Source organism: Petromyzon marinus, chromosome 8 (assembly GCF_048934315.1).
Source record: "Petromyzon marinus isolate PM22_M1 ecotype Great Lakes invasive population chromosome 8, UKy_Petmar_22M1.pri1.0, whole genome shotgun sequence".
NCBI classification, from domain to species: Eukaryota; Metazoa; Chordata; class Hyperoartia; order Petromyzontiformes; family Petromyzontidae; genus Petromyzon; species Petromyzon marinus.
Genome location: NC_133674.1, coordinates 20,079,151 through 20,107,002, shown reverse-complemented (window position 1 = coordinate 20,107,002; position 27,852 = coordinate 20,079,151). Strand labels below are relative to the sequence as shown.

At 53.1% G+C, this 27,852-nt stretch overlaps 1 protein-coding gene across 1 annotated transcript; it reads left to right on the top strand.

The window, feature by feature from the left end:
• The first annotated feature begins 53 nt into the window (after positions 1-53).
• Positions 54-27,735, top strand: DNA2 (DNA replication helicase/nuclease 2). The gene is made up of 23 exons (XM_076065755.1): positions 54-952; positions 2,430-2,480; positions 3,039-3,381; positions 3,787-4,792; positions 5,488-5,700; positions 5,937-6,165; positions 6,471-6,622; positions 7,322-7,465; positions 8,208-8,496; positions 11,241-11,358; positions 11,929-12,145; positions 13,024-13,239; positions 13,795-14,079; positions 14,714-14,833; positions 15,443-15,552; positions 16,413-16,522; positions 17,012-17,236; positions 17,739-17,932; positions 18,270-18,359; positions 20,524-20,716; positions 21,339-21,428; positions 21,929-22,141; positions 22,787-27,735. The coding sequence occupies exons 1-23, from the start codon at positions 926-928 to the stop codon at positions 23,003-23,005; spliced, it is 4,854 nt and encodes a 1,617-aa protein (XP_075921870.1). The 5' UTR covers positions 54-925; the 3' UTR covers positions 23,006-27,735.
• Positions 27,736-27,852: the final 117 nt, after the last annotated feature.

Genomic DNA, 27,852 nt, shown 5'->3' with positions numbered 1-27,852 from the left:
GCACATGAGCGAGTCGGTTGCATGCAACTGTTTGTAGATACGTCAACATATACGCAGTTTGGTCGAATGCAACCAAGGTGCGCGTCTGGTTGCACATATAAGCGATTCATCGGTTGCATGCAACCGAGTTGCGACGAAGTTTCAAGCAACCGATCGCTCAAGGAGTGGCTCCGCCTCTACGCCCAGCCCCCCTCCTCCCCACGTGACCTCCCGTTGCTGAAACCTAAGGATCTGGATCACAGTGGACGCGGGAACGCGCGTGGCCTGGGGCTTGCCCGGGCAGTGCAGCGCAGCAGTGGAGAGCAGAGGGCAAGGCAGGGTCAGAGAGGGAATAGGGCAATTTTCGGGGCTAGGACCCAACTGCGAGAAGGGCAAGGACTGGGAGAAGGGCACAGCCGGGAAAGACAGCGATATAGGACAAGGAGGGCTGATCTAATATAAAGGGAAGGCTGCCAAGAGAGGGGCAAGGCTGAGCAGGGAGATGGACGAGGAGAAGGGAAGGGCGGAAGCGAGAAAGGCAGGGGTTGTGTAGGAAGAGGGGCATGGCTGGGCAGTGATTAGGGGCAGGACTGTGAAGAGAGAAGGGCAGGGTTGTGCGTAGCGAAGGGCATGTCTCGCGAGAAGGGCATAGCTTGGCAAGCGAGGGCAGGGCGGTGTTGCGGTGAATTCTAATCCCGCTCTCACTTTTCCCGCCGTTTCTTCTCGGCGCGCCAACCGCTTCAACACGCGGAACGACACCGCGCTCTTTCGTGTCGACACTACTCCTGTCGTACTTGGCGCGAGTGTGTTCCGTTTGTTGTTGTAGTCGGTATGAGCCGAACCTTTGTGTTGTGGTAGTGGTTGGTGTTGGTGCGGTTAGTGGTGGTGGTGGTGGTTGTAGTTGTGTTTTGTAATCGGGATTTGTGAGGCGCGGGCGTGCCCGGCGATGTCGCGACTCAAGCGCGGGGCGCGGGTAAGACTCACTCCTGTGTCACGCATGTATCACGCATGTATCACTCCTGTGTCACGCATGTCTCACGCATGTTTCACTCCTGTGTCACGCATGTATCACTCCTGTGTCACGCATGTTTCACTCCTGTGTCACGCATGTATCACGCATGTCTCACTCCTGTGTTACGCATGTCTCACGCATGTCTCACTCCTGTGTCACGCATGTCTCACGCATGTCTCACTCCTGTGTCACGCATGTATCACGCATGTTTCACTCCTGTGTCACGCATGTATCACTCCTGTGTCACGCATGTATCACGCATGTTTCACTCCTGTGTCACGCATGTATCACTCCTGTGTCACGCATGTCTCACGCATGTCTCACTCCTGTGTTACGCATGTCTCACTCCTGTGTCACGCATGTATCACGCATGTTTCACTCCTGTGTCACGCATGTATCACTCCTGTGTCACGCATGTCTCATGCATGTCTCACTCCTGTGTTACGCATGTCTCACTCCTGTGTCACGCATGTATCACGCATGTTTCACTCCTGTGTCACGCATGTATCACTCCTGTGTCACGCATGTCTCACGCATGTCTCACTCCTGTGTTACGCATGTCTCACGCATGTCTCACTCCTGTGTCACGCATGTATCACGCATGTTTCACTCCTGTGTCACGCATGTATCACTCCTGTGTCACGCATGTCTCACGCATGTCTCACTCCTGTGTCACGCATGTCTCACGCATGTCTCACTCCTGTGTCACGCACGTCTCACGCATGTTTCACTCCTGTGTCACGCATGTCTCACGCATGTTTCACTCCTGTGTCACGCATGTCTCACGCATGTTTCACTCCTGTGTCACGCACGTCTCACGCATGTTTCACTCCTGTGTCACGCATGTCTCACGCATGTTTCACTCCTGTGTCACGCATGTATCACGCATGTTTCACTCCTGTGTCGCGCATGTCTCACGCATGTTTCACTCCTGTGTCACGCACGTCTCACGCATGTTTCACTCCTGTGTCACGCATGTATCACGCATGTTTCACTCCTGTGTCGCGCATGTTTCACTCCTGTGTCACGCATGTATCACGCATGTTTCACTCCTGTGTCACGCATGATGTATGTCTCAGGCACGTCGCAAGGCAATACTGTATATGTCACGTTTCGTTCGTCTGCCCGTGTTGTGTGTGTGTATGTCTTACGTGCCTGCCCGTGTCACATGTCTGTGTCATGTCACTGTCTCTGATGTCTTTCACACGCGTCTGCTTGCCTCACGCCATGTCCCATGCATCCGTCTGTGTCTCATGTTCGTCTCACGTGTCTGACTGCGTCTCATGCCTGTCCCATGCCATGTCTCTGTCTCATGTGCCTGCCTGTGTCGCATGCCTGACTCGGACTACATGTCACGTGTCGCCGTGTCATGTCTCGTGTGTCTAACGTGTGGGTGACGTCATGTCTCACCTGTGCGCTTGTCGCCCGCTGTCAACAGCCCACCGACAAGGCGGATGGCGTTCAGAAGATATCGGCCTTCTTCGGCAAGGTACGTCGCAGCAAGCATGTGCTCATGGACCCGGGGGTTGCAGGTGAACACAGGTGAACACACCCAGCCTGCAAGCCTTAACTCTCATAGCCTGAGCTCCTCTGCTTGTAATTAATTCACTCATTCGTCAACTCTGTTTCGTTGCATTCAACAAGATGATACTTGTCAGAGAATAGCAGTGTGACTGGTCACCCAGAACAGACCATTGAACATATAACGACTCAATGGCGGATTCACAAATACGGAAAAATACAATACGTTAGCGTTGTAACTGCTTTTATCCATATCATCGTCATCATCTGCACCCCATTTTCATCCGATGAAGCAGAGTTGAGCCTGGTGATTACTTCGATGGGAGACTGCCTGGGAATACTAGGTGTTGTAGGCTTGGGCTGCGAGGTGGCCTACTTGCAATGGATTATTGAACATGTTTGTGCAGAAAGCTCTGATCGTGCAAATGTGTGGCCCGCTGAAGGTGTTTGTAAAATTCGGCCCCTGGCCAAGGAGAAGGTTTTCATTACTGCTGCTTTACTGGCTCTCTCTTTCTGACGTCGACAGAAGCCGAGCGATGCAGCGGAGCTGAGTGCAAACGCCACCACGACGCACGGCCTCTGTGTGCAGAGCAAGCCCGGAGTCGCGAACGGCGCCAGCCTGGGGGACGGCGTGGGGAAGGCATCCTCGTCGGCACCAGCGGACGATTCGGATGATGACGTGATGTTCATTCCGGACGACGAGGTTCTCATTCCGGACACCCCCGAGCGAGACTGTGTGCCGGGGACGCCCGTACGGGTCGTCGGCAGGAGGGCAGCTGCGGTGGGCAGGGGGGCAGCGGGCGGTTGCGATCGCTCGGTGGCCCGCGCTGAGCGGCAAGACGTAAAAGCAACGCGGCTGACCAAAACCAGTGAGCCCTGCTGATTCTGCAGAGATACCTTTCTTTATTTCGTATCCGGGAACATTCTGCTGCTGGACAAAGCCGTCTTCCAGTGTTTTCCACTCTTCACAATCTCTTTCCACCTCCATTCTTGTGCACTCCAGATATTCAAATATTGTCTCACCATCTCATTTCCTGTCTATTTTCTCTTTTCCATTGGCCTCTAGTCTGTAAGAATACATTTTAATCGATGCGTCATTACGTCCCACATTTGCCTTGAGATGTGGCGACGTGCCAACGCGACACTAATGTAAATTTCTGTCTGATTTGCACAGTTCTCCTTTCAGACAATACATGCTATTTTTATCTCGTGCAGTTCTGAGTTTGTGTGTGTGGGTGCGTGTATGTATGTGTGTGCACGCTCACGCGGTGCAGAGCTGAAAAGAGTGGACAGCCGAGCGGCGGTGCCACTGCCAGGGACGTCCAAGCGGCTGGCACTAAGTCCCGACGCGGAGTTGAACACGAAGCGGATCCGGCCTACAGTTCAGTCGACCCTCTCCGAATTTGTGCCAATTGACTCTAACTCAGAACCTCCAGCGCCGGCTGAAAAAGCGCAGAATCCAAGGTCAGGTAGAGAGGATTCGGCTTCATCAGCCGTATTGATCACAGGCAAGTCGGATTTCTCCCTACAAGATGGGACCGAGAAAGAGAACTCACAGGACGCAGTGAACCTACAGCCTCTGTGCCCGGCCTGGAGTAGCTCGGTGAACCTGAAGCCCCTGTGCTCGGCTGTGGCTGAAGCGGAGCACAGCCCTGAGGAGGGCAAGCACCACCCAGGAGAGGAAGCGAGAAGGAAGATGAAGAGTGGCACTGTCTTAAGTCAACTAGGGCCCAGGGAGGACACGAACTCTGCAGTAGTTGGTGCTGCTGCTGATCCACTTGTGCGAAACAGGAGGAGGGCATGTGTTGGCGACAGCCATGTTGGGGGTGGTGTTGCGAGTGGTGGTGATGGTGGGAAAGGTGGTGATGGTAGACGCGTTGATGATGGTGACAATGGTGGTGGTGAGAATAGTGGTGATGGTAACGGTGATAGCAGTGCATTGAGTAGTGATGGTAATGGCAAGCTTGGAGGTGAGAGTGGTGGCAATGTTAGTGGTGACTGTGTTGTTGACAGTAAAGGTGATGGTAGTGCTAATGGTGATGGTCATGATGGTAATGGTGGTGGTGGTGTTGGCAGTGGCAACGTAGGTAGTAATGGTAGTGGTGAGAGATGCGGTGATTCTGGTGGCGGTGCTGGTTGTGGTAACAGGGATATCCCAAAGCCTCCCAGCCATGAGACAATCACGCCGAGGGAATTGTCACAGGATTTTCCAGAAGATGAACTCAGCCCAGACATCCTGGATGCGTTCCTGCAGGAGAGCTTCACTGTGGAGGAAAATCCGTGAGTTCCATTTCAATCACACCCTTAAATAAAGGCACAATCCAAAAAAAATCCGGCTCTTACAGATCGGTTACCTCGATTATTTTTACTGGTATATAGAACACACGTTTTAATCTTTGTTAATCATAGTATAGAATTTAACATGATGGTCAAGGATGTCATTGTGCCAGTCGCAATGTTATTTGGGCGTTATAGTGGCATCAAATTGTATCCAATGAGGTATCCAGCGACCGCAGATGTCGGAGTGCTGCAGTGGGACCAAACGAGCCTGGGTTCGAACCCGCGGAGCAACTTTTGATTAAACCGGGGTTTTATGTTGCACCCATCTATATTGGTGGGTGGACAACATCGGGAGGGATTTTCGAAACTTGACCTATTGATTCAACTCCTGTACCTGGAGATCGAAGCGACGACCTCTGGATTGTAAGTCCAGTTTGCCAACAATTAGACTCTGGCAGCACTCTGTGTATAAGTAATCATTAGTTATTCACGATTAACCTATTAACCTATGGGGTGCCACGGTGGCGAGATTTTAACAACCTTGCCTGCTATAAATTTACGCGAAATAAACCACTTCGTTGAGCTATCATTTGTGGCCAAGTCGCTTCTGAAAAAGAGCTATATAGCGCAGCGGGCCTTAACCTGATAAAATAAAAAAATTGTTTAAGATAATTAATTTCTTATCACGTCCGCAGTTGTGAGGAGAAGGCGAAGGCCCTGCAAGCATCGCCACGGCCAGAGCGCCGGCGCCGCGGAGGGGAGATGCTGTGTGAGGGAGCGTACAACCGCTACCGCGTGGTGGCGCTGCGCGACCTTCCACTCGGGGCCTGGCGCAGCGAGAGGCACCTGAGCCTCACCGCCAATCCCTCCGGGGGCGCCAGCCTCACCTGCGTCCTCAAAGACGACTGGCGAGTATCTCTCCTGTTGGTCTCGTATTTTGACAGCCATACAATTTGGACCCCGGGGTCAAAATACATTGACGTGCATTGCGTGTATCGAGAGGGGTGGATATATTTGTGTCTCGCAGGCTCCACCCCCTGGTGTCGTGGAGTGTGAACCTGTGATCGTGTCTCCACGGGTTCTATATTTAATCTCCTGGTTAAATAACGGACACCGCCTGACTGTGCCCCGCGCGACTCTGCAGGGCGCTGGCTCCAGTAAGCGTGGGGGACGTGCTGCACCTGGACGGCGCTGTGGAGGTGCCACTAAGGGGTGGGGAGGAGGCAACCTGCGCCAGCGCGACGGCGGCGGTGCTGGAGGTGACGAACGACGCCGGCTTTGTGGTCGTGAACCCTGACCTCCTCCTGTCGGGCACCACCGTCACCAACGGCATCCGCTGCCCTCGCCGCGCCGTGCTGTCGGAGCGCTTCAAGGTTGAACTTTAACTTCTTCCGCACCGTACGTAGCCGACCGTGCAAATCGGAGGTGCGGGATGCGCATCGCATACCTGTCAACCCATACGGTTTACCCGTTTTCTTGTACAGGGAAACTTAGCCCCGAGTCAGATATGGATGTTTTATGAGGCCAGCGTATCATGGTTCTGGCTCAGCTCGGCAGACAGCCCATGGAGAACTATTACTGTGAGGGCCCCTTGCTGGCTTGGCTCAGATGTACCACTGGAAAATGTTTGTTAGATGCTACAGGGGGGATCCTTGTCTTTGTCCATTGAGCGGTACAGGGCGGCGGAGAGTGGGGCACGCGGCAGATGCTGCTGGGCACACTGTTGCACGAGGTGTTCCAGAGAGCCGCGCTGCAGCGAGACTTCTCGGATGCTGCGCTGAGGAGTGCCGCCTCCGCCACCCTCGCGCAGCTCCAGCACCTCGCTGAGATGTAAGCACGCACGCACGCACGTACGCTCGCTCACGTGTTTTTGCATTCGTGGGACTGCGCCCTCACACGGCCGTGCCTTTGTCGCCGTGCTCGCACTCGCGCAGACTGGCATGCACTGATCATACGGGCATACTCGCGCACACACACTTGTGTACCAATCTGCACAGGTCTACATGAACATGTTCATGTAAGTGTATATTAATGCACACAGGTATATATATATATATACATTCGCACACACGGGTGTTATCGCGCATAGATATGTCCAGGTTTTTTTTTGCACTTGTACACGCGTGCTTATGAACTCACGTGCCAATAGATCATATGTAAAGCCATTATCAGACTGTTAGTGCAAGTGCTGTTAGCGAGCACCTATGAAGGCTGGCACTGCAGACGAGGGGGGTGGGTGGCAAGTACCAAAGCCTGGCCATCTTTGCCTCCCCACTGCCGATGTTTACACACCACACCAGGTACTAATTTTTAAGGCTGATTCGACCGAGGGGAAGCTTAGGACCGATTCAGATATTCATCGCCGATGTTGTCCGTGAGTGGGAATCGAACGCTGGTCGTCGGGTTTATAGCACAGTGCGCTTATCACTTTGTCACTCGCACGCAAATGGATGGACGCACATAAACAAACTTAGACAGATACACACACGTGTGTGTGCGCGCGCGAATGGTGCTGATGCTCTGGCGCAGGTACAAGTTGGGCGTGTCGCAGGCAGAGCTGCTGGGGGAGATGGAGGAGTACTTCTCGGCCATTGGCCGCTGGGCGAGTCGGTACCTGGAAGGGGGCCCGGAGCCCAACTCGGCCTCGCATGGCCTTCGCATGCCGATCAAGATGTACGTGGAACCCGGGATTGACGCCGGCTCGTTCGAACTCTGCCCACGAATCGCACTCACCGATCGTTACTGGCACTCATCGATCATTGCTCACACTCACTCATCATTTACTCACACTGTTCATTACTCACTCATCATTTACTCACACTGTTCATTACTCACTCATCATTTACTCACACTGTTCATCACTCACTCATCATTTACTCACACTGTTCATTACTCACTCATCATTTACTCACACTGTTCATTACTCACTCATCATTTACTCACACTGTTCATTACTCACTCATCATTTACTCACACTGTTCATTACTCACTCATCATTTACTCACACTGTTCATTACTCACTCATCATTTACTCACACTGTTCATTACTCACTCATCATTTACTCACACTGTTCATTACTCACTCATCATTTACTCACACTGTTCATTACTCACTCATCATTTACTCACACTGTTTATTACTCACTCGTCATTTACTCACACTGTTCATTACTCACTCGTCATTTACTCACACTGTTCATTACTCACTCTCGCACTGATCATTATGCACACTCACTGATCAGTATTCGCACTCACCCTGTCTTTATGTCTGTGCATTTTGATACATTTGTGCATCTCTTTGAGTGTGTTTGCCCATGCCTATGCTTGCACGTTGTCCACATGTGTGCATGTCAGTGTGTGCACGTACTGGTGCTTACGTATATGCGTGCGTGCGTGTGCGGGCGTGTACCCGCAGGGCCGGAGAGGGCGATGCCAGCGCGTGCACGGTGTCCGTGTGCCACCTCGGGGACGTGGAGGAGAGCGTCTGGTCCCCGCGTTTCGGCCTCAAGGGCAAGGTGGACGCCATGGCGACTGTGCGCATCCACCGCCGGGCGCGTTGCGACGGCAAAAACAGGGCCGCCGCCGCCGCCGCCGGCACCCTCCCCGGAAAGGTCCACGGGTGGGGAAACGAGGAAATTGTCCGCACGGTGCCGCTGGAGCTGAAGACGGGAAAGGAAAGCCAATCCATCGAGCACAAGGCGCAGGTAAACCCTCGCTTTGGTGAAGCAGGCTGCCAATGAGACCATGACTGAACTAAACAAGAAACTATTTTTTATTTGCCAGGTAAGGTCTACTTAGCTATAAATAGCTTCTTTTTTAAAGCGACCTGGCCACAAATGATGGCTCAACGAAGTGGCTTATCACGTGGAAATTTCAAGCAGCCAAATACTCTTAAGGCGCACACGTTGACCTGGGTCACCAAAATTACAAAAGCAATAAAACAAAGAGCTAACAACGAAGCGGAGAGATATTGTGGGCGACTCTCCTGGCAGTCAGCCGCCAGGGCTGCTCTCTGCTGGGAGGTGCGGAGACAGCGACGACGTCGTTGTTACCAGCGTGCATATGGTGGTTGGTTTTCCCCGTGCAAGGCATGTCGACAATGAGCGTGTAGTCCCGAGACAGCAGCACTCGCTTCATCGGCTGCCTCTGGGGTCGGTTGAGGCCTGAGAGCACAGATGCACGGGGACAACGCAGATCCCCAATTCTCATCCCAATTACAATTTGCACCTGTTGACTATTTCTTCTTGGCATGTGTCCCCCGCTGGTGTGAGCTCTGTATACGTGTACCGCCCTTTATCCACGCATGTCTCTCCTGGGCCATCGTCTTCACGTCTACTTGACAGGCCCTCACATCCTAGTTCACGACTTGGAACCGCCTCTCGTTGTAGCACTACCTGTTGGTCTCCGCCCTGGTGCTTCCACGTTCACCTACTCCTTCCGATGTGGCTTTCCTCTCTTGTTGCGGCACGTCCGAGCCGCCTATAAGCGGGACACCTGTATGTGTGTGCTGTAGAGTCGACATGGGACGATCATTCGACTAAGCCGATTCATAGTTAAAAATCGTAATCGACTACTTATCTGTGGTCCATTGCTCGGGCCCATTTAAAGTCTCACCCATGATGATGATTCCTTGGACTTGTTTTTTTCAAACTATTTTAGTGTTACTTGACGAATCGGAGAAATGAGCTCTGCTGTAGAAAGAACAGCTCTCCCGGTGGTGCTGTACACGCTGTTACTGTTGTCGTGTAGGTGGTGCTGTACACACTGTTACTGTTGTCGTGTAGGTGGTGCTGTACACGCTGTTACTGTTGTCGTGTAGGTGGTGCTGTACACGCTGTTACTGTTGTCGTGTAGGTGGTGCTGTACACGCTGTTGTCGTGTAGGTGGTGCTGTACACGCTGTTACTGTTGTCGTGTAGGTGGTGCTGTACACACTGTTACTGTTGTCGTGTAGGTGGTGCTGTACACGCTGTTACTGTTGTGTAGGTGGTGCTGTGCACACTGTTGCTGTTGTCGTGTAAGTGGTGCTGTACACACTGTTACTGTTGTCGTGTAGGTGGTGCTGTACACACTGTTACTGTTGTCGTGTAGGTGGTGCTGTACACGCTGTTACTGTAGTCGTGTAGGTGGTGCTGTACACACTGTTACTGTTGTTGTGTAGGTGGTGCTGTACACACTTACTGTTGTCGTGTAGGTGGTGCTGTCCACACTGTTACTGTTGTCGTGTAGGTGGTGCTGTACACACTGTTACTGTTGTGTAGGTGGTGCTGTACACGCTGTTACTGTTGTCGTGTAGGTGGTGCTGTACACGCTGTTGCTGTTGTCGTGTAGGTGGTGCTGTACACACTGTTACTGTTGTCGTGTAGGTGGTGCTGTACACACTGTTACTGTTGTCGTGTAGGTGGTGCTGTACACACTGTTGTCGTGTAGGTGGTGCTGTACACACTTACTGTTGTCGTGTAGGTGGTGCTGTACACGCTGTTACTGTTGTCGTGTAGGTGGTGCTGTACACGCTGTTGTCGTGTAGGTGGTGCTGTACACACTGTTACTGTTGTCGTGTAGGTGGTGCTGTACACGCTGTTACTGTTGTCGTGTAGGTGGTGCTGTACACGCTGTTACTGTTGTCGTGTAGGTGGTGCTGTACACGCTGTTACTGTTGTCGTGTAGGTGGTGCTGTACACGCTGTTACTGTTGTCGTGTAGGTGGTGCTGTACACACTGTTACTGTTGTTGTGTAGGTGGTGCTGTACACGCTGTTGTCGTGTAGGTGGTGCTGTACACGCTGTTACTGTTGTCGTGTAGGTGGTGCTGTACACGCTGTTACTGTTGTGTAAGTGGTGCTGTACACACTGTTACTGTTGTCGTGTAGGTGGTGCTGTACACACTGTTACTGTTGTCGTGTAGGTGGTGCTGTACACGCTGTTACTGTAGTCGTGTAGGTGGTGCTGTACACACTGTTACTGTTGTTGTGTAGGTGGTGCTGTACACACTGTTACTGTTGTCGTGTAGGTGGTGCTGTACACACTGTTACTGTTGTCGTATAGGTGGTGCTGTACACACTTACTGTTGTCGTGTAGGTGGTGCTGGCCACACTGTTACTGTTGTCGTGTAGGTGGTGCTGTACACACTGTTACTGTTGTGTAGGTGGTGCTGTACACGCTGTTACTGTTGTCGTGTAGGTGGTGCTGTACACGCTGTTGCTGTTGTCGTGTAGGTGGTGCTGTACACACTGTTACTGTTGTCGTGTAGGTGGTGGTGTACACACTGTTACTGTTGTCGTGTAGGTGGTGCTGTACACACTGTTGTCGTGTAGGTGGTGCTGTACACACTGTTACTGTTGTGTAGGTGGTGCTGTACACACTGTTACTGTTGTCGTGTAGGTGGTGCTGTACACGCTGTTGCTGTTGTCGTGTAGGTGGTGCTGTACACACTGTTGCTGTTGTCGTGTAGGTGGTGCTGTACACGCTCTTGACGCAGGAGCGCTGGGGCGACCCCGGCCTCGGGTTCCTCCTCTACCTCAAGTCGGGCGGCATGCACCCCGTGCCGGCCTCCCGTTTGGACATGCGTGGTAAACAAAGACAAAGATCACCCTCCGATATGGCCTTAACAGACTTAGGGCAAGTGCTGTGTGTGCGAGCATCTACGAAGGCTGGCACGGCACACGAGGGGGTGGGTGACCAGCACCGTGCCCGGCCGCCTTTGTCTCCCCAGTGGCGATATTAACACACCGCGGCCGGATTATTTGAGGTTGAGTCGACCTAGAGGAAGCCCAGAACTGGTTCAGATGATCATCACTAGTGTTGGCCAAGAGCGGGAACTGAACTTGGGTCGCCGGGTTCGTAGCGCAGCCCGCTCACTGCTACACACACGCACAAATGTGTACAGCTCTGTGTCATTCCACTGCTGGATGAAGGCATCTCCACACCATGTTGGTGTTTGGAGTTGCTTGACTATACTTCACCACGCTGGTCAGAGTTGGTAGGTGAACACATTTGATTAATATAGGTTTATAATAACGTAACATTCTCCAGGTCGTTGCTGTCATTTTTAGTTCACGTTGCTCGACTCTTCCATCCCACCCCCCCCCTGCCCTCTTGACGTTTGTTCACGGCGGTCGTCGCGCCGCGCGTTTCTACAGAGCTGATCAAGTTGCGCAACCAGCTGGCGCACAGCCTGGCCAACGGCGTGTGGTGGCCGCCCAGGACTGCTGCCTCCGGCGCAGGCGCCGGAGGGAGAAGGAAGGAGGAAGAAGAAGATCGCCAAGAGCCACGGCCGGCGCCGCTGCCGGAGCCAATCGCCGAGATTTTCACCTGCCGCAACTGCTCCCAGCTGGGCAACTGTGCCGTCTACCACAGGTGACGGTGCAGACCGCCGGCCACACTGCCTCTCTCGTGGGCGCCACGGTGGCTAGGAGATGTTAACTACCTCGCTTGGTATGCAGGAGGTCGCGGGTTCGATCCCGACCCTGACGCCTGCATATTTGGAGTTTGCGTGTTCTCCCCGTGGTCGCGTGGATTTTTATTTAGGTCCTCCGGTTTTTCCCTCCACATTTAGAGTATTTGGCTGCTGTTAATTTCCGCGTGATAAGCCACTTCGTTGAGCTATAAATTGTGGCCATTTCTGAAAGAAAGCAACATGTCCCAGTGGGCCTTAACTGGTAAAATACAAAAACCCTGCCCGTGGGGCGGCAGCCCCGCCGGTGGCCGTGCAACGATGCTTCGTTGATTCATCGCTCGAAATCAATTCTTACGCTTGCGGTGCGTGCGTTACGAAATCGTGGGTGTGATAGTCGAGATTCGTAAGTTGTTACCCTGTAGCTTCGGGTGGAGAAACAGTGGAGCACAGTGGTTAACGCTTGCCACACTATCAAACCCATCAACCTGAGTTCGATTTCTGGCCTCGGCTAACACCGGTGGTGAGCGATATCTACACCGGTCGCCTGGCCCAATGCCAATTCCCGCCATTCGCCACTATGTAACGGTGACGTCACTACGGTGCCTGTGCCAGGCCAGGTGCACTTTGAGGCCACGTGAAGTGTCGAAGGCTCGCTGACGGAAGGTCACAGGACAGACTCCGGTGCCATGGGTTGACTGACTGAGATGACTGGCAGATGCACCAGTCTTCTGGCTCCCCCCTCCCCCAACCAGCACTGAACAGAGTAGTGAAGCACAGTCTGGCCGTAGGTCCCCTACGCCCGCTGGCCATGTAAGGAACGTGGCTGTGCCACTGGCAGGGCGGTGGAAGAGGAGGCGCGTGGATCGAGCGACGTCCCGGCCTCCTCCTCGTGGCCCGTCGAGTTCGTGTCGCTGCTGGCCGAGCGGACGCAGCACCTGTCCCCCGCTCACCTGCGCTACTTCTCGCGCTGGTACTTGCTGTGCCTGCTGGAGGCGCAGACCGAGCAGTGCAAGGGCGGCCGTCACAACCTGTGGGTTCTGCCACCGCACGAGAGGTGCGTATGTGAGTCCTTCACATGTGGTGTTGTGACTGACTGCAGATGTAACCGCATGTGGGCGAGTGCGTACGCGCGCGCGCGTGTGTGTGTGTGGGTTCTGACGGGTTGTGTTGTCTTTGTGTGGTTGTTGTTGGTGTGTGTGTGTTTGGCCAGCTATGTGGTTATCGTTGTGCCTGATTGTTGATGTATGAGACCAGCCGTCTCTGGCTGTTGATATGTATGACGGCTCGTGTGGTGTGTGCGATACAGGTAGGAATATAACTACTGCATTGGATGTGATTGGTCGTGTAGTTGTGCGTGATTGAGTATGGTAGTGCGTGGTTGTTGGTATGTGTGCCCGAATGTGTGGCAGTACAGGTGGCCCCAAGGCCGCTGCGTGTGTGATTGTTGCGGAGTGTGACTGTTATTGTACTTGGTGGTGTTTCGTCGTTGGGTGTGTACGCCCATGGTATTATTGTGCGTGGTGTCTGGGTGTTGTGAGTTGTGTGCACTCGTGTGTGGTGGTTGATCGTGGTTGTTGACGAGTGTGACGGAACGCTTGGCGTCGTACAGGCAGGCGAAGGGTCTCTGCGTCTGTGATTTGACGCTGCTGGGCCCGGCCGTGGCCACACCAGACGGGCGCTTCTTCATCCAGCGTTTCCGGCGCCGGGGACCGCAGGGAGGATGGGGGGCAGCAGGGCTCACGCCGGACCTGGAGGGTCAGGGGTCGGCCCCCCAAGGCTGCGTCGCCGTAGGCGATCGAGTGATCGTGAGCGGCAAAGACCCCGCCACCATAGCCATCGCCACGGCCACAGTGTTGTCCGTCACCAACGAAGAGGTTCAGTGCCAGGTTGACCGGTGAGGCTCTTTCGAGTTTAACTCGGGAGTTTGTTTTAAAGCTTTCGTGACTGCAGGGATTCCTATTCTTGGTTCTTTCGGTAAAGTCACGTAGAAGGGAAACAATAAAATAATACAAATATAAAACAATAAAATTCTCACGACGTTTCGACTGCAACACAAGCAATCATCATCAGGTGTGAAAACCACAGCGATCTGGCTACCATGAGAGATCCATTCATGAGGCTATCCACATACACAAACACAGAGACTTAATTGATTGTTCACGCTTACAGTGGCTTTCAGACCGCATCCATTATTTTTGTCTCCCCACTCCTCTTTTCTGAACATAGATGGACTCGTCCATCTGAATAACTGCCAAATCGCTCTCCGTGGTGCTAACGTAAAAAAAACTGCCACTTTTTTAATTTTCTTGCTGTAGTTTTCACACCTGATGATGATTGCTTGTGTTGCAGTCGAAACGTCGTGATAATTTTATTGTTTTATATTTGTATGATTTTATTGTTTCCCTTCTATGTGACATTACCGAAAGAACCAAGAATATAGGGAGTTTGTGTAAAGCTGAGAGTTGTTTGAGTGCTTGGTTTCTCGTTGTTTCCTTGTTGTCGTCTCATTGCTGCTTGTGCTGGCCCAGGGACCTGGGGAGGTTCGGAGCGGCCTTCTTATTCAGTCTGGACGTGGACGAGAGCTTCTCGGGTTCTGTGGACACTCACCTGGGGAACCTTTCTCGCCTGCTGAGTAACACCCCCGCCAGGTATGCACTCTCATAACTGTACACAGCCACTCCTTAGGCAACCCCATCAGCAAACACACATACACACAGCTGTACATAACCACCGATGCAAATACCGGTCCATATGCACTGAAACGCACAGACATGCGTGGACACAGGCATAGGTCTGGATACCTCGTACAGGTACACACATCTGGACAGACACATGGCTACACACACCTGTACACTCCCACTGACACACGCACACATATACTTGTAGTCACCCACACTTGTATATGTATATGCCCACTGGCATCTGCATGTATGTTAATGCATGTGCACATGAGTGAACATGTTTGTGCTTGTGTGCGTGCGTGCGTGCGCGTGTGGGTGAATGTATGTTTGAATCCTACTTACGACCAATAACAGTGATGAATATCTGAGCCGGTCCTGGGCCTCCCCTAGGTCGACTCAAATTTGAATGAGTACTTATTGCGGTGTGCAAATACAGCACTGGGTAGACAAAGGCTGCCGAGTGTGGTGTTAGCCAGCCACTCTCTCGCGTGTCACGCCTGCCTTCATCAGTGCTCGCTAACAGCACTTGCCCTGAAACTATGTTAAGGCTATAAGGAGGATCTTTGTCTTGAGCAGTGCCAAGCTGCGGGAGCTCGTCATCGATCTGAAAAGGCCCGAGTTTTTGGAGCGACTGAGCGACGTTCTACCGGTTGACGCCAAGGATACGGTGGCGCAGATCCTGAAGGGTACGCACAACAATTAGGGGAGTGGGCAGAGATGGGTGGGGTGGATGAGTGGCATGTCTGGGGAGGGGTGCGTGGCGGTGGGTGGTACGTGTGGAGAGGGGGGGCACGGGGGTGGGTGGTACGTGTGGGGAGGGGGGGGCGCGGCGGTGGGTGGAACGTGTGGGGAGGGGTGGCACGGCTCCGAGAAGCTGGTGCTGTCAGGGGGGTGATTAGGGCTGCCTGGGTTGTAGTGTCCTGTGACAGGTGGTGCAACTTTAAACAAGCACACAGCCTGTGTGTCAGTGTCACTGCTCATTTAGCCATACAGGGGGTGCTTGTGTGGAGAGGGGACGTGGGCATTACGAGGTGTGTGTGGAGTGCGGGTGTGATCTGTGTGGGTGTGCCTCAAATGAGTACCTGGTGCGGTGAATAAAAACATTGCCACTGGGGAGACTAAGGCGGTCGGGCGTGGTGCTGACCACCCACCCCCTCGTGTACCGTTCCGGCCTTCATAAATGCTCGCTAACAGCACTTGCCCCTACAGTCTGTTAAGGCTATACGGGGGATCTTTGTGTGCTGCGCTACGAACCCGGCGAACCGGGTTCGATTCCCACTCAGGTCAACACGAGTGACAATTATCTGAAGCTGTGTGTTTTGTACGTCCATAGGTTGGATGTTGCTGTACAGGTATGCGTGGAGTGTGAGCCACATGGAATGTGTGTATGTAGGATGGATGTTTGATCTAAGTGTGTGTGTTAGGTGGTTATACATTGTAAGTGTACGTGTGTGTTTAGGGTGTTGTGTGGTCTCTCCCCTCTGCATACACGTGGGTGGGATGAGAATTGCGAATCTGCGCTGTCCCCGTGCATCTGTGCCCTCAGGCCTCAACCGGCCCCAGAGGCAGGCGATGAAGCGAGTGCTGCTGTCTCGGGACTACACGCTCATTGTCGGCATGCCTGGCACGGGGAAAACCACCACCATATGCACGCTGGTAACAACGACGTCGTCGCTGTCTCCGCACCCCCCAGCACACGGCAGCCCTGGTTGCTGACTGCCAGCAGAGTCGCTCACAATAGCTCTCTGCTTCGTTGTTAGCTCTTTGTTTTATTGCTTTTGTAATTTTGGTGACCCAGGTTAACGTGTGCATCTACAGTATTTGGCTACTGCTAGACATTTCCATGTGATCAGCCACTTCGTTGAGCTATCATTTGTGGCCATGTCGCTTCTGAAAAAGAGATATATAGCTCAGTGGGCGTTACCTGATCAAAAGAAAAATTATAGTTTAGTTTATCATAGCATCTGTAGGCTGTTTTCAAAGGGGCCGGGTGAAATCGATTCGCGGGCTCGTTTCGTGGCCCACAACTTCACTTCCCCCCCCACCCTTGGCGTAGCGGCCTGGGCTGGCGACGATCACATCGAGGTCGCGCCGTGTGTGCCCCCCCACCGCCCCTCCCCCCCAAAACCGCGGGCACGCGTGCAGGTGCGCATCCTGCACGCGTGCGGCCACAGCGTGCTGCTCACGAGCTACACGCACTCGGCCGTCGACAACATCCTGCTCAAGCTCGTGCCGCACCGCGTGCCCTTCCTGCGGCTGGGCCGGCCGGCCAAGGTTCACGCCGGCGTGCACGCTTTCACCGAGGAGGAGCTGTGCCGGCAGCACGACGTGCGCACCCCCGAGCAGCTCCAGCAGCTCTACGAGGGACAGGTGAGGCGGCCCCGAGCTCGGCGTTCAACTTTGGCCGATGCGTAGCCTTCCTCGGCAGATCGCCCGGCGTGGCCGACCGATCTCGTCGCCGCTTCTCGGATGTCAAGCGAAGTTGAGCACGGTTCAGTACTTGGGCGGGAGGAACTGCCCTGGAGTACTCCGTGCTGAGGGATGTAGCTGGGGCGCTTGGTCGATGAGGTCCAGCCCCGTGCGTGTTTCTTCGTGTCCGTGAGAAACTGGACCGTACCGCAGAGCGACCGACGAGCCCTGCCGCTGGTGCTCTGCAATGGCCGCGGCTGACCAATCACATCAGGACGAAACGCGCAGTGCTGTTTAGTCGTTCGCGCGTGTGCCGTTCGGTTCAGTCGTCACAATAAAAAGGATATTTGATTAATGACTCGAGTGGAAGGATGGAGTGAATGTCAAGTCCCTGGGGGGTGACGGACGGCGGTGTGTGTGATGTTGCGTGCGGCGTGCTGCGTGCCCGTGGTGTGCGCTGCAGCGTGTGGTGGCCACCACGTGCATGGGCCTGCGCCACCCGATCTTCTCGCGCCGCGTCTTCGACTTCTGCATTGTGGACGAGGCGTCGCAGATCGGGCAGCCCGTGTGCCTGGGCCTGCTGCTGCACGCGTCGCGCTTCGTGCTCGTCGGAGACCACCACCAGCTGCCACCGCTCGTGCTCAACTCCCGCGCCAGGTGCCTGCCTGCGTGGGTTGCTGCGTGGGTGTGTGTAGACGAAGGCGTGCTGGTTTTTGCGTGTGCATTCAGGGTGCGCGTGTGCTTGCACCGGACTGCACGAGCTGGTGTGGCACGCGAGAGCGTAGCGCTGTGCTCTCCCGCCGTACGTGCGTGCGTGGGTAGGTTTGTACGCGCGTGTGTGTGTGTGTGTGCGGGAGGGCACGTGCACCTTGTGGCTTGACGACCCTACACGAGCGGGCGCGGAGTGATATACCTCCATGTGTGCCGTGCGTGGCAACGCGTCGCTACACACGTGGCAAGGTATCTCTGCGCGCGCTGCGGTGCCGTCTCGCAGGGCCATGGGCATGGACGAGTCTCTCTTCAAGCGTCTGGAGTGCCACGCGGAGGCTGTGGTCTATCTCAACCTGCAATACCGCATGAACAGGTGCGGGGGTGCTGCACACTCACACCCACATCCGCTCACCATCGGCTCTGCTCCATTGCTCTTAGGTTTCACAACCCGGTTAGGGAGTCAATTTGCGGTGATTTTTACAAATGCGAATTGTTTAAAGCGTAAGCAATCGATAAATTTTCGCGTCATTTTCATTCATGAACAGACTAACCAGCTCATCACACAATCCATCATACCTGAGTGACAGGTTAAAGATTCATATCCCTCGTCTTGCTCTGCATGTGTGCCACGCCAGCGCTGGAAGTGATGCAAACTAACACCGTCACAGCCGAGCGGGGTTGCAGTGCGTGTGGAAGTGATGCAAACTAACAACGTCACAGCCGAGCTGGGTTGCAGTGCGTCTGTGCCAGGCATGACAGTGCGCCGCAGCTCTGACTAGCTTCAAGAAAGACTCTTTATTTTTATGTTTGGTTTTTACTTATTACTTGCGTACGTCCGCAACGAAGATGGTGCAAGCAAATCAGCTCCAGTGCAAGTGCAAGATGGATTTTCATATCGCAGGGCCTTGAGAGATGGTGACAGCTTGGGGTGGTGGCCTTCAACCACCAGTGAATTGAACACGATTGACGATGATGCACATTATTTATTTAATATTTACAATTTGTGTTGCAGTTTGTTTTGCCGTATCGATTTTAACTCGGGTCTCCCTTGAGACAGAGACTTCTACTCACAATGAGCCATTACCTCATTATAAAGGTCATCTGTCTATAATGTGTGTGCGTGTTTAAGTGTGGGGGAGCGATCGTGTTGTGGTGAGGGCGCTGCGTGTGTGGAGAGTGGACGTGGGCAATATGAGGCGTGTGTGGAGGGAGGGTGTGATCTGTGTGGGTGTGTGTGAGTTTGTGCGTGTGTGCTGCGCCATGAACCCGGCGTCCCGGGTTCGATTCCCGCTCACGTCCACCAACACCAGTGACGATTATCTGAACCGGTCCTGGGCCTCTCCCCTATGTCGACTCAGCCTCAAATGAGTACCTTCTACGATGTGTAAACATTGCCACTGGGGAGACAAAGGCGGTCGGGCATGGTACTGATCACCCACCCCCTCGTGTACTGTTCCGGCCTTCATAGGTGCTCGCTAACAGCACTTGCCCCTACAGTCTGTTAAAGCTATATGGAGGATCTTTGTCTTTTTTTGTGTGTGCTGCGCTACGAACTCGGCAGCCCAAGTTCGATTCTCACTCACGTCCACCAACACCAGTGACGATTATCTGAACTGGTCCTGAGCCTCCCCTAGGTCGACTCAACCTCAAACGAGTACCTTGTTCGGTGTGTAAACATCGCCACTAGGGAGACAAAGGCATGTGCCGAGCCAGCCTTCATAGGTGCTCCTGAACAGTACTTTCCCCAACAGTTTGTTAAAAGCTGTAATGGGGGTCTTTGTATTTGAGGGGTTTAACGGATGCATCAATTTATTGACTAATATTGATTCTTAAGCTCACGATACACCCATCGAATTGTGTGTGTCTGCTTAAGAATCAATGATTCTCCATTCATATATGCTGTTTTACACTGCGCTATGAACCCGGTGGACCTGAGTTCAATCCCTGGTCATTACTAACATCAGTGGCGAGTGATATTTCGAACCGGCTTGAGGCACCTCCCTCGCCAACCCCCACTTAACTGGGTGGTGAAATTGGGTCAGACGATCCCCAACAACGAATATGGAGTGATGACAAAGACACGTAAATTAGAAATGTATTCATCCTCACCCAGGCCTTACTCTCACCCGATGAACACGCAGTGGCGGTACTGGGCTGCAGGAAGTGGGTAGTGCACGGGAGGCACGCGGGCGATGTTGAGCGTGTGGAGTGTTCGGACCAGTCCTGTGCTCTCGCGGTGCATGTTTGGAATTGCGCTGCGAGCAACGACAATCTTGACTTCAAGGAGAGTAAGTGGGACTGTTTAAGACACGGCCGATAAAAAGAATGTTTCGGTGGTCGAAATTGACGACGGAAAGGCAGCGAAAGGGAGGAGCACGCCCGAGAGGACGTCTGCCGCGGAGATGAAGCGACGATATTGGCTGCATCGCGAGACCTTGCGAGTTGGAGAAAACTTGCGGGAGGCGTTCATCTGTCTGTGTCTTGAACCACGGCCAGTGATGACGACCACGGCGACGATCGTTCCCCGTGTCTCGCAGTGAGATCATGTCCCTGAGCAACGTGCTGACGTACGGAGGGCTGCTGGCGTGTGGCTCGGAACGCGTGTCCACGTGCCGCCTCTCCCTGCCGGGGCTCCCCGCCTTCCTGGACGGAATGGGTGGTGGCAACCACCCGTGGCTGACACAAGCCTTGGACCCCGACCGCCCGGTTCTCTTCCTGAACACAGAGAAGGTTGCCGGGGTTCTTGGGGACATGAGAGTTTGTCTGGGAGAGAGGAGATCAGCTGGGGTCAGACTGGGTTTTTTGCTTTTAAGGAGACGTGGTGCCTGGATAGCCCTGTTGTAGTTTGTCTATATGGTTATCAGGACTTTCTCCTGTCTGTTTGCCTGTCTCTCTCACTCGGCGAGATGTTAAATACTTCGCCTGGTATGCAGGAGGTTGTGGGTTCGATCCCGACCCTGACGCCTGTATATATGGGGTTTGCATGTTCTCCCCGTGGTCACGTGGATTTTTGTACGGGTCCTCCGGTTTTTCCCTCCGCATTTCGAAACATGCGTCTCGAGTATTTGGCTGCAATACATTTGCACGTGATAAGCCACTACGTTGAGCTGTCATTTGTGATAGCCAGGTTGTTTCTGAAAAAGATCTACATAGCTCAGTGGGCCTTACCTGGTAAAGAAATGAAAGTAAATAAAAAGATACTCTATTTAGAACGGGAGGGAGGAAGACGGAGCCAGTATTAAAGCCCCTGTGTTTGCTGGTTTAAACTAATGTGTTTGACAATGATCATTCTGGCGGTACATCACCCAACGTAAACGCGGTGTGGTGATGCGTGAATCTCACGCCACCGCAGGTCCCGGCTGAGGAGATGGTGGACCAGGGTGGTGTGAAGAACCCAACGGAGGCTCAGCTAATCGCCATCATCGCTGCGTCTCTCATCAAGGTGAGCAAACCACAGCATTGCCTACCTAACCCTCCCTCCTCACCCCCCTCACCCGCTGTCCGGTTGCGTTTATTACTCGGTGGTGGAGACACTTGCATTTAAACGGAACAGGGCCATCCTCTCTCTCGTGTGTGATTTCAGTTCTAGAATAATGAATTAGCTCCAATTCTTATTCTGTGCCATGTGCAACTGTAACGCTCTAAATTAAGTCTTAATTTGTTTACTTTTTTAGCAACGTTTCTAGAATTTGTCAGCTGTAGTTTTAGCTCCCTAGATTCTCACACGCAATTTTCTTGGTTTCGCAGACAGAAGGGGATTTAGGCCCACCTACATTTATTGCCGGACACTCAGAGGTTCCTTGTGCGTTCATAGGTTTGCATAGGGTGAATATTCTGTTCTATTCCGTTCCAGTTCTATTCTAGTTCCACACGGCGTTTTGTTCCCGGTTGTCGTTCACAACAACAATAATAATTATGCCGCCGTACCGTGCCGTGTTTCAGGCCGGCTGCCGCACGAAGGACGTGGGGATCATCTCTCCGTACCGGCAGCAGCTGGGGGCGGTGTCGGCGGCGCTGGCGGCCCTGCCGTGTCCGGCGGCGGCACTCGCTGGGTTGGAGATCAACACGGTGGACAAGTACCAGGGCCGTGACAAACCCGTCATCATCGTGGGCTTCGTGCGGACCTGCGCAACGGCCGGCATCGTGCGTCGACAGGTAGCCCTCCGCACACGGCGACTCCACTCTCGTTATCATTATTCACAGCTGCTGCTCCCGATTGACCCTGAGCCGAGAGAGGATTCACGCTCGCAGCAAGCTCGCTCGTAGTGCACGTGTGTGCGCACACGCGCCTGTAATGTAGTGGCATTTGGGGAGCGGCGGTGCAAAGGTTAGCACCGCTGCGCTACGAACCCGGCGACCCCGAGTTAGATTCCCGCTGCATGGCCAACATCGGGAACGATTATCTGAAACGATTCTCTGCGCCTGGCCTGCCTGTATTGTGTGTATCGCCTCTTTATACGTGCGTACCGTTGTGTGTACCGTTGTGTGTAAACATCAGCGCTGAGGGGATGACAAATACGGTCGAGCGTGGTTCTGGCCACACCCACACGTGCCTTGCCGGCCTTCATAGGTGCTTGCTAACGGCACTTCTCCTAACAGCCTGTGTCGGCTATCAGAACGATTTGTATCTCGTTACCGCATGTCCCATGTGTTTTCTCGTGCCCATCTGTGCGTGTTCTCTCTCCCCTGCGTCGTGCTGGCCACCCACCCCCTCGTGTCCCGTGCCGGCCTTCATCGGTGCTCGCTATCAGCACTTGCCCAAAAAGTCTTTGCCTTTGTCTCTGTGCCCTGCCCGCGCAGCTGGGGGAGCTGCTGAAGGACCGACGTCGGCTGAACGTCGCCGTCACGAGGGCCAAGCACAAGCTCCTGCTCCTCGGCTGCCTCCCCACGCTGAAGCTGTACACGCCGCTCGCCGCGCTCATCGACCACATGGCCACGCAGGGAATGATATCCTCCATCTGGCCGCTCCCGCTTTGCCTCGAGCGCTCGGGTTACAGGAGGATCGAGGGGTGGTCCTAGGAAAGGTTGATAACACGTTTATGTGTGTGTGTGTGGTTTGTATATATTTCTTATATTACCCATTCTAGCTTCCCACCTTCCTCACCCCCACCGTGGATGACCTCGCAATGGACGTAGGAATTCGCTCCTCACTTCAGACGCTTAATCCGCCACACTGTCAACAAAAGCCGAGCCTCTGGGCTGTGAGATTGTGTGGGTCATCAAGTAAAAAAAAATTCCCAGGACACTCGTTAAAAATTTTGACCTGGAGGAAAATGGAAGCTTCCCCAAGCAGGGGCTCGTGTATAATGCATGCGGTAGGGAGCTTGTCTTTTATGTGGATTGGTGCATTGAAAAACAATGATGAAGATGCCCATGTTTAACATCGCCTCACTGACTCCTAACACGTGCAGGAGAATCCTGCAGTCGGGAGATATTGATAATTCGTTGAGTGATTGGTTTCATGTGGGGAAGGAAACCGGACTACCCACAGAACACACGCACACGATGACATAACACTCATAGCTCGACAAAGATGGATTCAAGAATCTGCTGTGCAGGCTTGTGTACTCCCGATAAATATGCAGGCCAAAAACCTAATCATTCTAATCTTGTAGGTATGTGTGGGTCCCAGTCTATTTGACTCGAGTTTGAAGCTTTGATAATAATAGGAATAAAAATACTTTAAAGTTACAGTCACATGCTCTCATGACATAGTAACATCACTCCTGTACTTTCTAATACATGACACTGCGATGACATTTTACGACAGCACTCCGGCCATCACGTTAAATGCCTGTTCACATTAGTAACGCTTCAAACTAATGTCGGTGCGTAGCTGCAAAAATAAGAGCTGTTTCTTTTCCGTGGCCGTGTCCTGCTTTGAGCACACGGGAGTGTGGGGGAGCTGCAGCGTGATGCATGGTGGTGACTCACGCTTCCCTTCACTTTGCAGCACAATGCAAACACGGGTGGGGGTGTGTGATGATTTGTGTGATTGTGTGTGGTTGTCTGCACAGTGGAGCGGTTAGAGCGCAGTGCTACGAACCCGTTGGCCTGAGTTCGATTCCCGCTCACGTCCACCAACACCGGTGACGATTATCTGAACTGTTCCTCGGCCTCCTCTAAATTGACTCAGCCTCAAATGAGTACCTGGTGCGGTGTGTAAACATCACCACTAGAGAGACAAAGGCGGTCGGGCGTGGTGCTGGCCACCCACCCTTTGTCCAGCAATCTGTTACAGGCTATACGGGGGATCTTTGTATTCACAGTCGAAATAATGAGAGGTTGGTGGGTGACCAGGAGGACTAAGTTTTGAGATCTCACCGCTGAGATTCTCTGTTCGAAATCCAGACAGCTGCCTGTGATTAAATCAAGTTCTCAAGTCTTGCGAGTCAAAGGTCCTAGCGCAGTGATGGGAAAAACATCAAGTTAAGTTGGTTTCTGCATTTAAATTGGTGGGATTCCCTTATTGACAATTATATATATGTAAAAATATTGACTTCTCACGTGACGAACATTAATCATGTAGAGGGGCCGGTGTGAAATTGCTGTCCCCTCCACTGTGGACCAGATGTCGGTTCAAGGGATCTCGGATATGGCTCTGTGACATCCGGTTACGTGGGTCTTTTGCAAATTCTCGCAGAGAGATTCAAATAGATACTGCATCCCGTGACTTAACACCGATGGCGCAATCAGAATAACATTGAGGTACAAATAAATTAAAATCGAAAAACAATTGAGAACGATTACACAGCAATTAAGCAGGGTCAGTGCTTTGCTCGTATTGATCAGAGATTCAAGCAATCCTGCCGGCCGAGCCATGTGTGTGTGTGACCCTTGACCATTCCCGCCCATCGTCCACATTCTGGATCTGCCACCGGGAGCTCACGAAATGAAGATCCCGGACCTCGGCTGACGGCGATCGCCGTCCCCGCCGCTGGACCACAACTCATCACGGCTCCTCCACGCCGGTCGGCATCGCTACCACCAGCAGACGACTCCTGGCTTTACAATGACCTGCACTGCGAGCTAAACCTACATCCCTTGACCTTAGTCTCAGAATCGGAATCTCTATTTAGATTGGAGGAATCCAATTAAGCTCTTTTTCACAGACGTCCAGTAGGGTCAGAGGGTCAGCAAGTCACAATCTAAAACTGCAACCCCTAAACCAACGCTTAACTCCCGCCTTGCCCCTGGACTCACACCGTCCCTAATCCTAATTCCATAACAAATAAATCCAAACTCAACCTGATGCCAGACTCACCTTGAACCCCAAATTAACATCCACTTAACCACCTGAGCCTAAACTCCAGTCTCAGCACCCAACCGCATTCCTAACTTAAAACCTTGCCTACCCCCCCCCCCCCGACTTATGAACCCCATTCCAACTCCTTCCTAATTTCCCTTGCCGAGCTTTCATCTTAATCCCCCAGCACCGCCCGGTGGCTGTGGCTTCCACGGCAGCAGTGGTAGACCCAGTGGCTGGTTGTATCCAAAAACATCAAGTCTAAAACGTCCTCTTTTGAGATTCACAGCACGAGACGTCGAGGTGGGGAGAAAAAAAATCATCACTCGTGGTGTTTTGAGTTCCAATGGCCGCCGGTGTACGAAGGCCAGGTGGGGCACACGCTCCATTCGAGTGATGTGCAGGAGGGATCCTGTGGATGTGCACTTGCGTGCTGCAGTTACGGTGCGTGCGTGCGTATCTGTGAGTGGGGGGTGGTGGCGCACCGGTTAGCGCGTTGTGCTTCGACCCGCCGACCCGGGTTCCGTTCCCACTCTCGGCCGACACCGGTGATGGTCATCTAAACCGATGCTGGGCCTCAGTTAGGTAGACTCAGCCTTAAAATTAGAACAATGGGGACACTCAGGCGGCCGGGCGTTGTGCTGGCCACTCATTCCCCCCTCTCCCCCGCACGTGCTTTGTCTGCCTTAAAATGGGTGCTCGCTAACAACACTTGCACCAGCAGACTGTTAACGGCTGTACGCGGGGTATCAAAGTCTTTGTTGTGAATGTGTGTACACGTGCACCTAGCATGGCACAAGCACCGTGGCGACGTCACCGCCACTTAGCGGTGAATGGCAGCTGTTGATGTTTGTTGTTGCTGCACGTAGCGAGGTCACCTCCGATCGCGTCGGTGACGCGAAGGTGGCGGCAACTTTAGAGCGGTGGCTCTCGTGTGCCAGGCACGTCCGGTGGGGGGGGGGGGGGGTGCCGAGGGGGTTTAGGGGATGAGAGGAAGAAATCTACGTGAGAGGGGGCGGGGGGAGTTGAGTGACCAAGAGTGCCGTTTAAGAGCGCGAGCGTCGGTCGTGTTCATCGTTGGGATAAAAATATCGCGCAACGCGGATGTTCGGTGGCTCAAGGTCGCGTTCCTCAATCCCGTGTCAAGTGTGCTGAGCTGCCTTTGTGGAGACAATTCCCCCTCGTGTGTGGGGCATTCGATTGTGGGTGGGGGGGGGGGGGTATTAATGTGATTAATGTGCGTGTGTAAGTGTGCATGGAGCGGTTGTGCAGCAGTTAGCACGCTGCACTACCACATGATAAGCCACTTTGTTGAGCTATTGATTGTGGCCAGGTCGCTTCTGAAAAAAGAGTTGGGTAGCTACGTGGGCCTATTTTGGTAAAATAAAAAAAATATTGTTGAATAGTTTAGTTCGATTCCTGCCACCAGCACGGGTAACGATTATCTCTACCAATCCTAGGCCTCCCCTAGGTCGACCCAGCCTAAAATAAGTACCTGGTGTGGTGTGTAAACATCGCCACCAGTCTGTCAAGGTTTTACGGGAGCATCTTTGTACATGTGTAGGTGCAGGGGAGCGGTGGCACAGCGGTTAGCGCGCTGCGCTACGACCAGAATTGGATTCCCGCTCACGGCCAACACCAGTGACGATTGTCTGACCTGGTCCTGGATCGACTCGGCCTCAAAATGAGATACTGGTGCGATGTGAAAAAACATCGGGGACTGAGGAGGCAAATGCGGCCGGACGTGTTTCTGGCCACCCATCCCGTGGTGCGCCGTGCCGGCCTTCTTCGGTGCTCGCGAGCAACTCTCGCCATAACACTTTGTAAAGGGGTGCACGGGGGATCTTTGTTTTGTTGTCTTTGTACTCGAGAGAGAGTGGTGGCGTTAGTGGTTAGCACACTGCAGTGCGAACCCTGCCACGAATAATATCGGTAGCGAAGTGGTATCAGAACCGGTCCAGAGACTTCCCTAGGTTTACTCGGCCTTAAATGAGTACCCAATTTCGTGTGTATGCATTAGCACTGGAGAGACGAAGGAGGCTGGGCATGCTGGTGACTCTACCACCTACGTGAGCACCGTGCCTGGTTTAATAGGTGCTCGTTAACAGCACTTGCTCCAATCATCTGTAAACGGCTACACGGGGGATCTTTGTCTTGTGTCCGTGGTGTGGTGGGGCGGTTGCTCCAGTACTACGCTACGAACCCCGCAACCATAGTTCTCATCTTGGCCATGGATAACTTCGATGGCGTGTGGAATTCTGAACCAATCCATGGACCCTGGACATCCTCTCGGTGCATCAACCTTAAATGAGTATTTGAATATCAAGCAGACTTCATTGGTGCTCACCCCAACAGTCTATTGGACTGTACGGAGTTATTTGTCTATGTGTGTGTTTACATGTTAATGTTTGTGTTTATTGTACAACCAATGCAGTGCATAGTTGCGTAGTCTTTTAATGCCTTGTTTCATAAGTGTGAATAAACATTTAATATTTTGCCATTATTTTTGTCCATGACCGAATCTTCTGGATTCTGCGGAACGTTACGAGATCTCTAAGCAAGGTTGAGCTTAGTGCTTGAGTGGGTGACTGCCATTCATGACAGGTGTCATCTATGTTGT

Bases quoted from the DNA above. Each gene is read 5' to 3' on its own strand.
- DNA2 (XM_076065755.1), top strand. From the start codon at position 926: ATGTCGCGACTCAAGCGCGGGGCGCGG. The intron at 953-2,429 runs GTAAGACTCACT...CGCTGTCAACAG, and splicing joins GACTCAAGCGCGGGGCGCGG to CCCACCGACAAGGCGGATGG. The intron at 15,553-16,412 runs GTACGCACAACA...CTGTGCCCTCAG, and splicing joins GGTGGCGCAGATCCTGAAGG to GCCTCAACCGGCCCCAGAGG.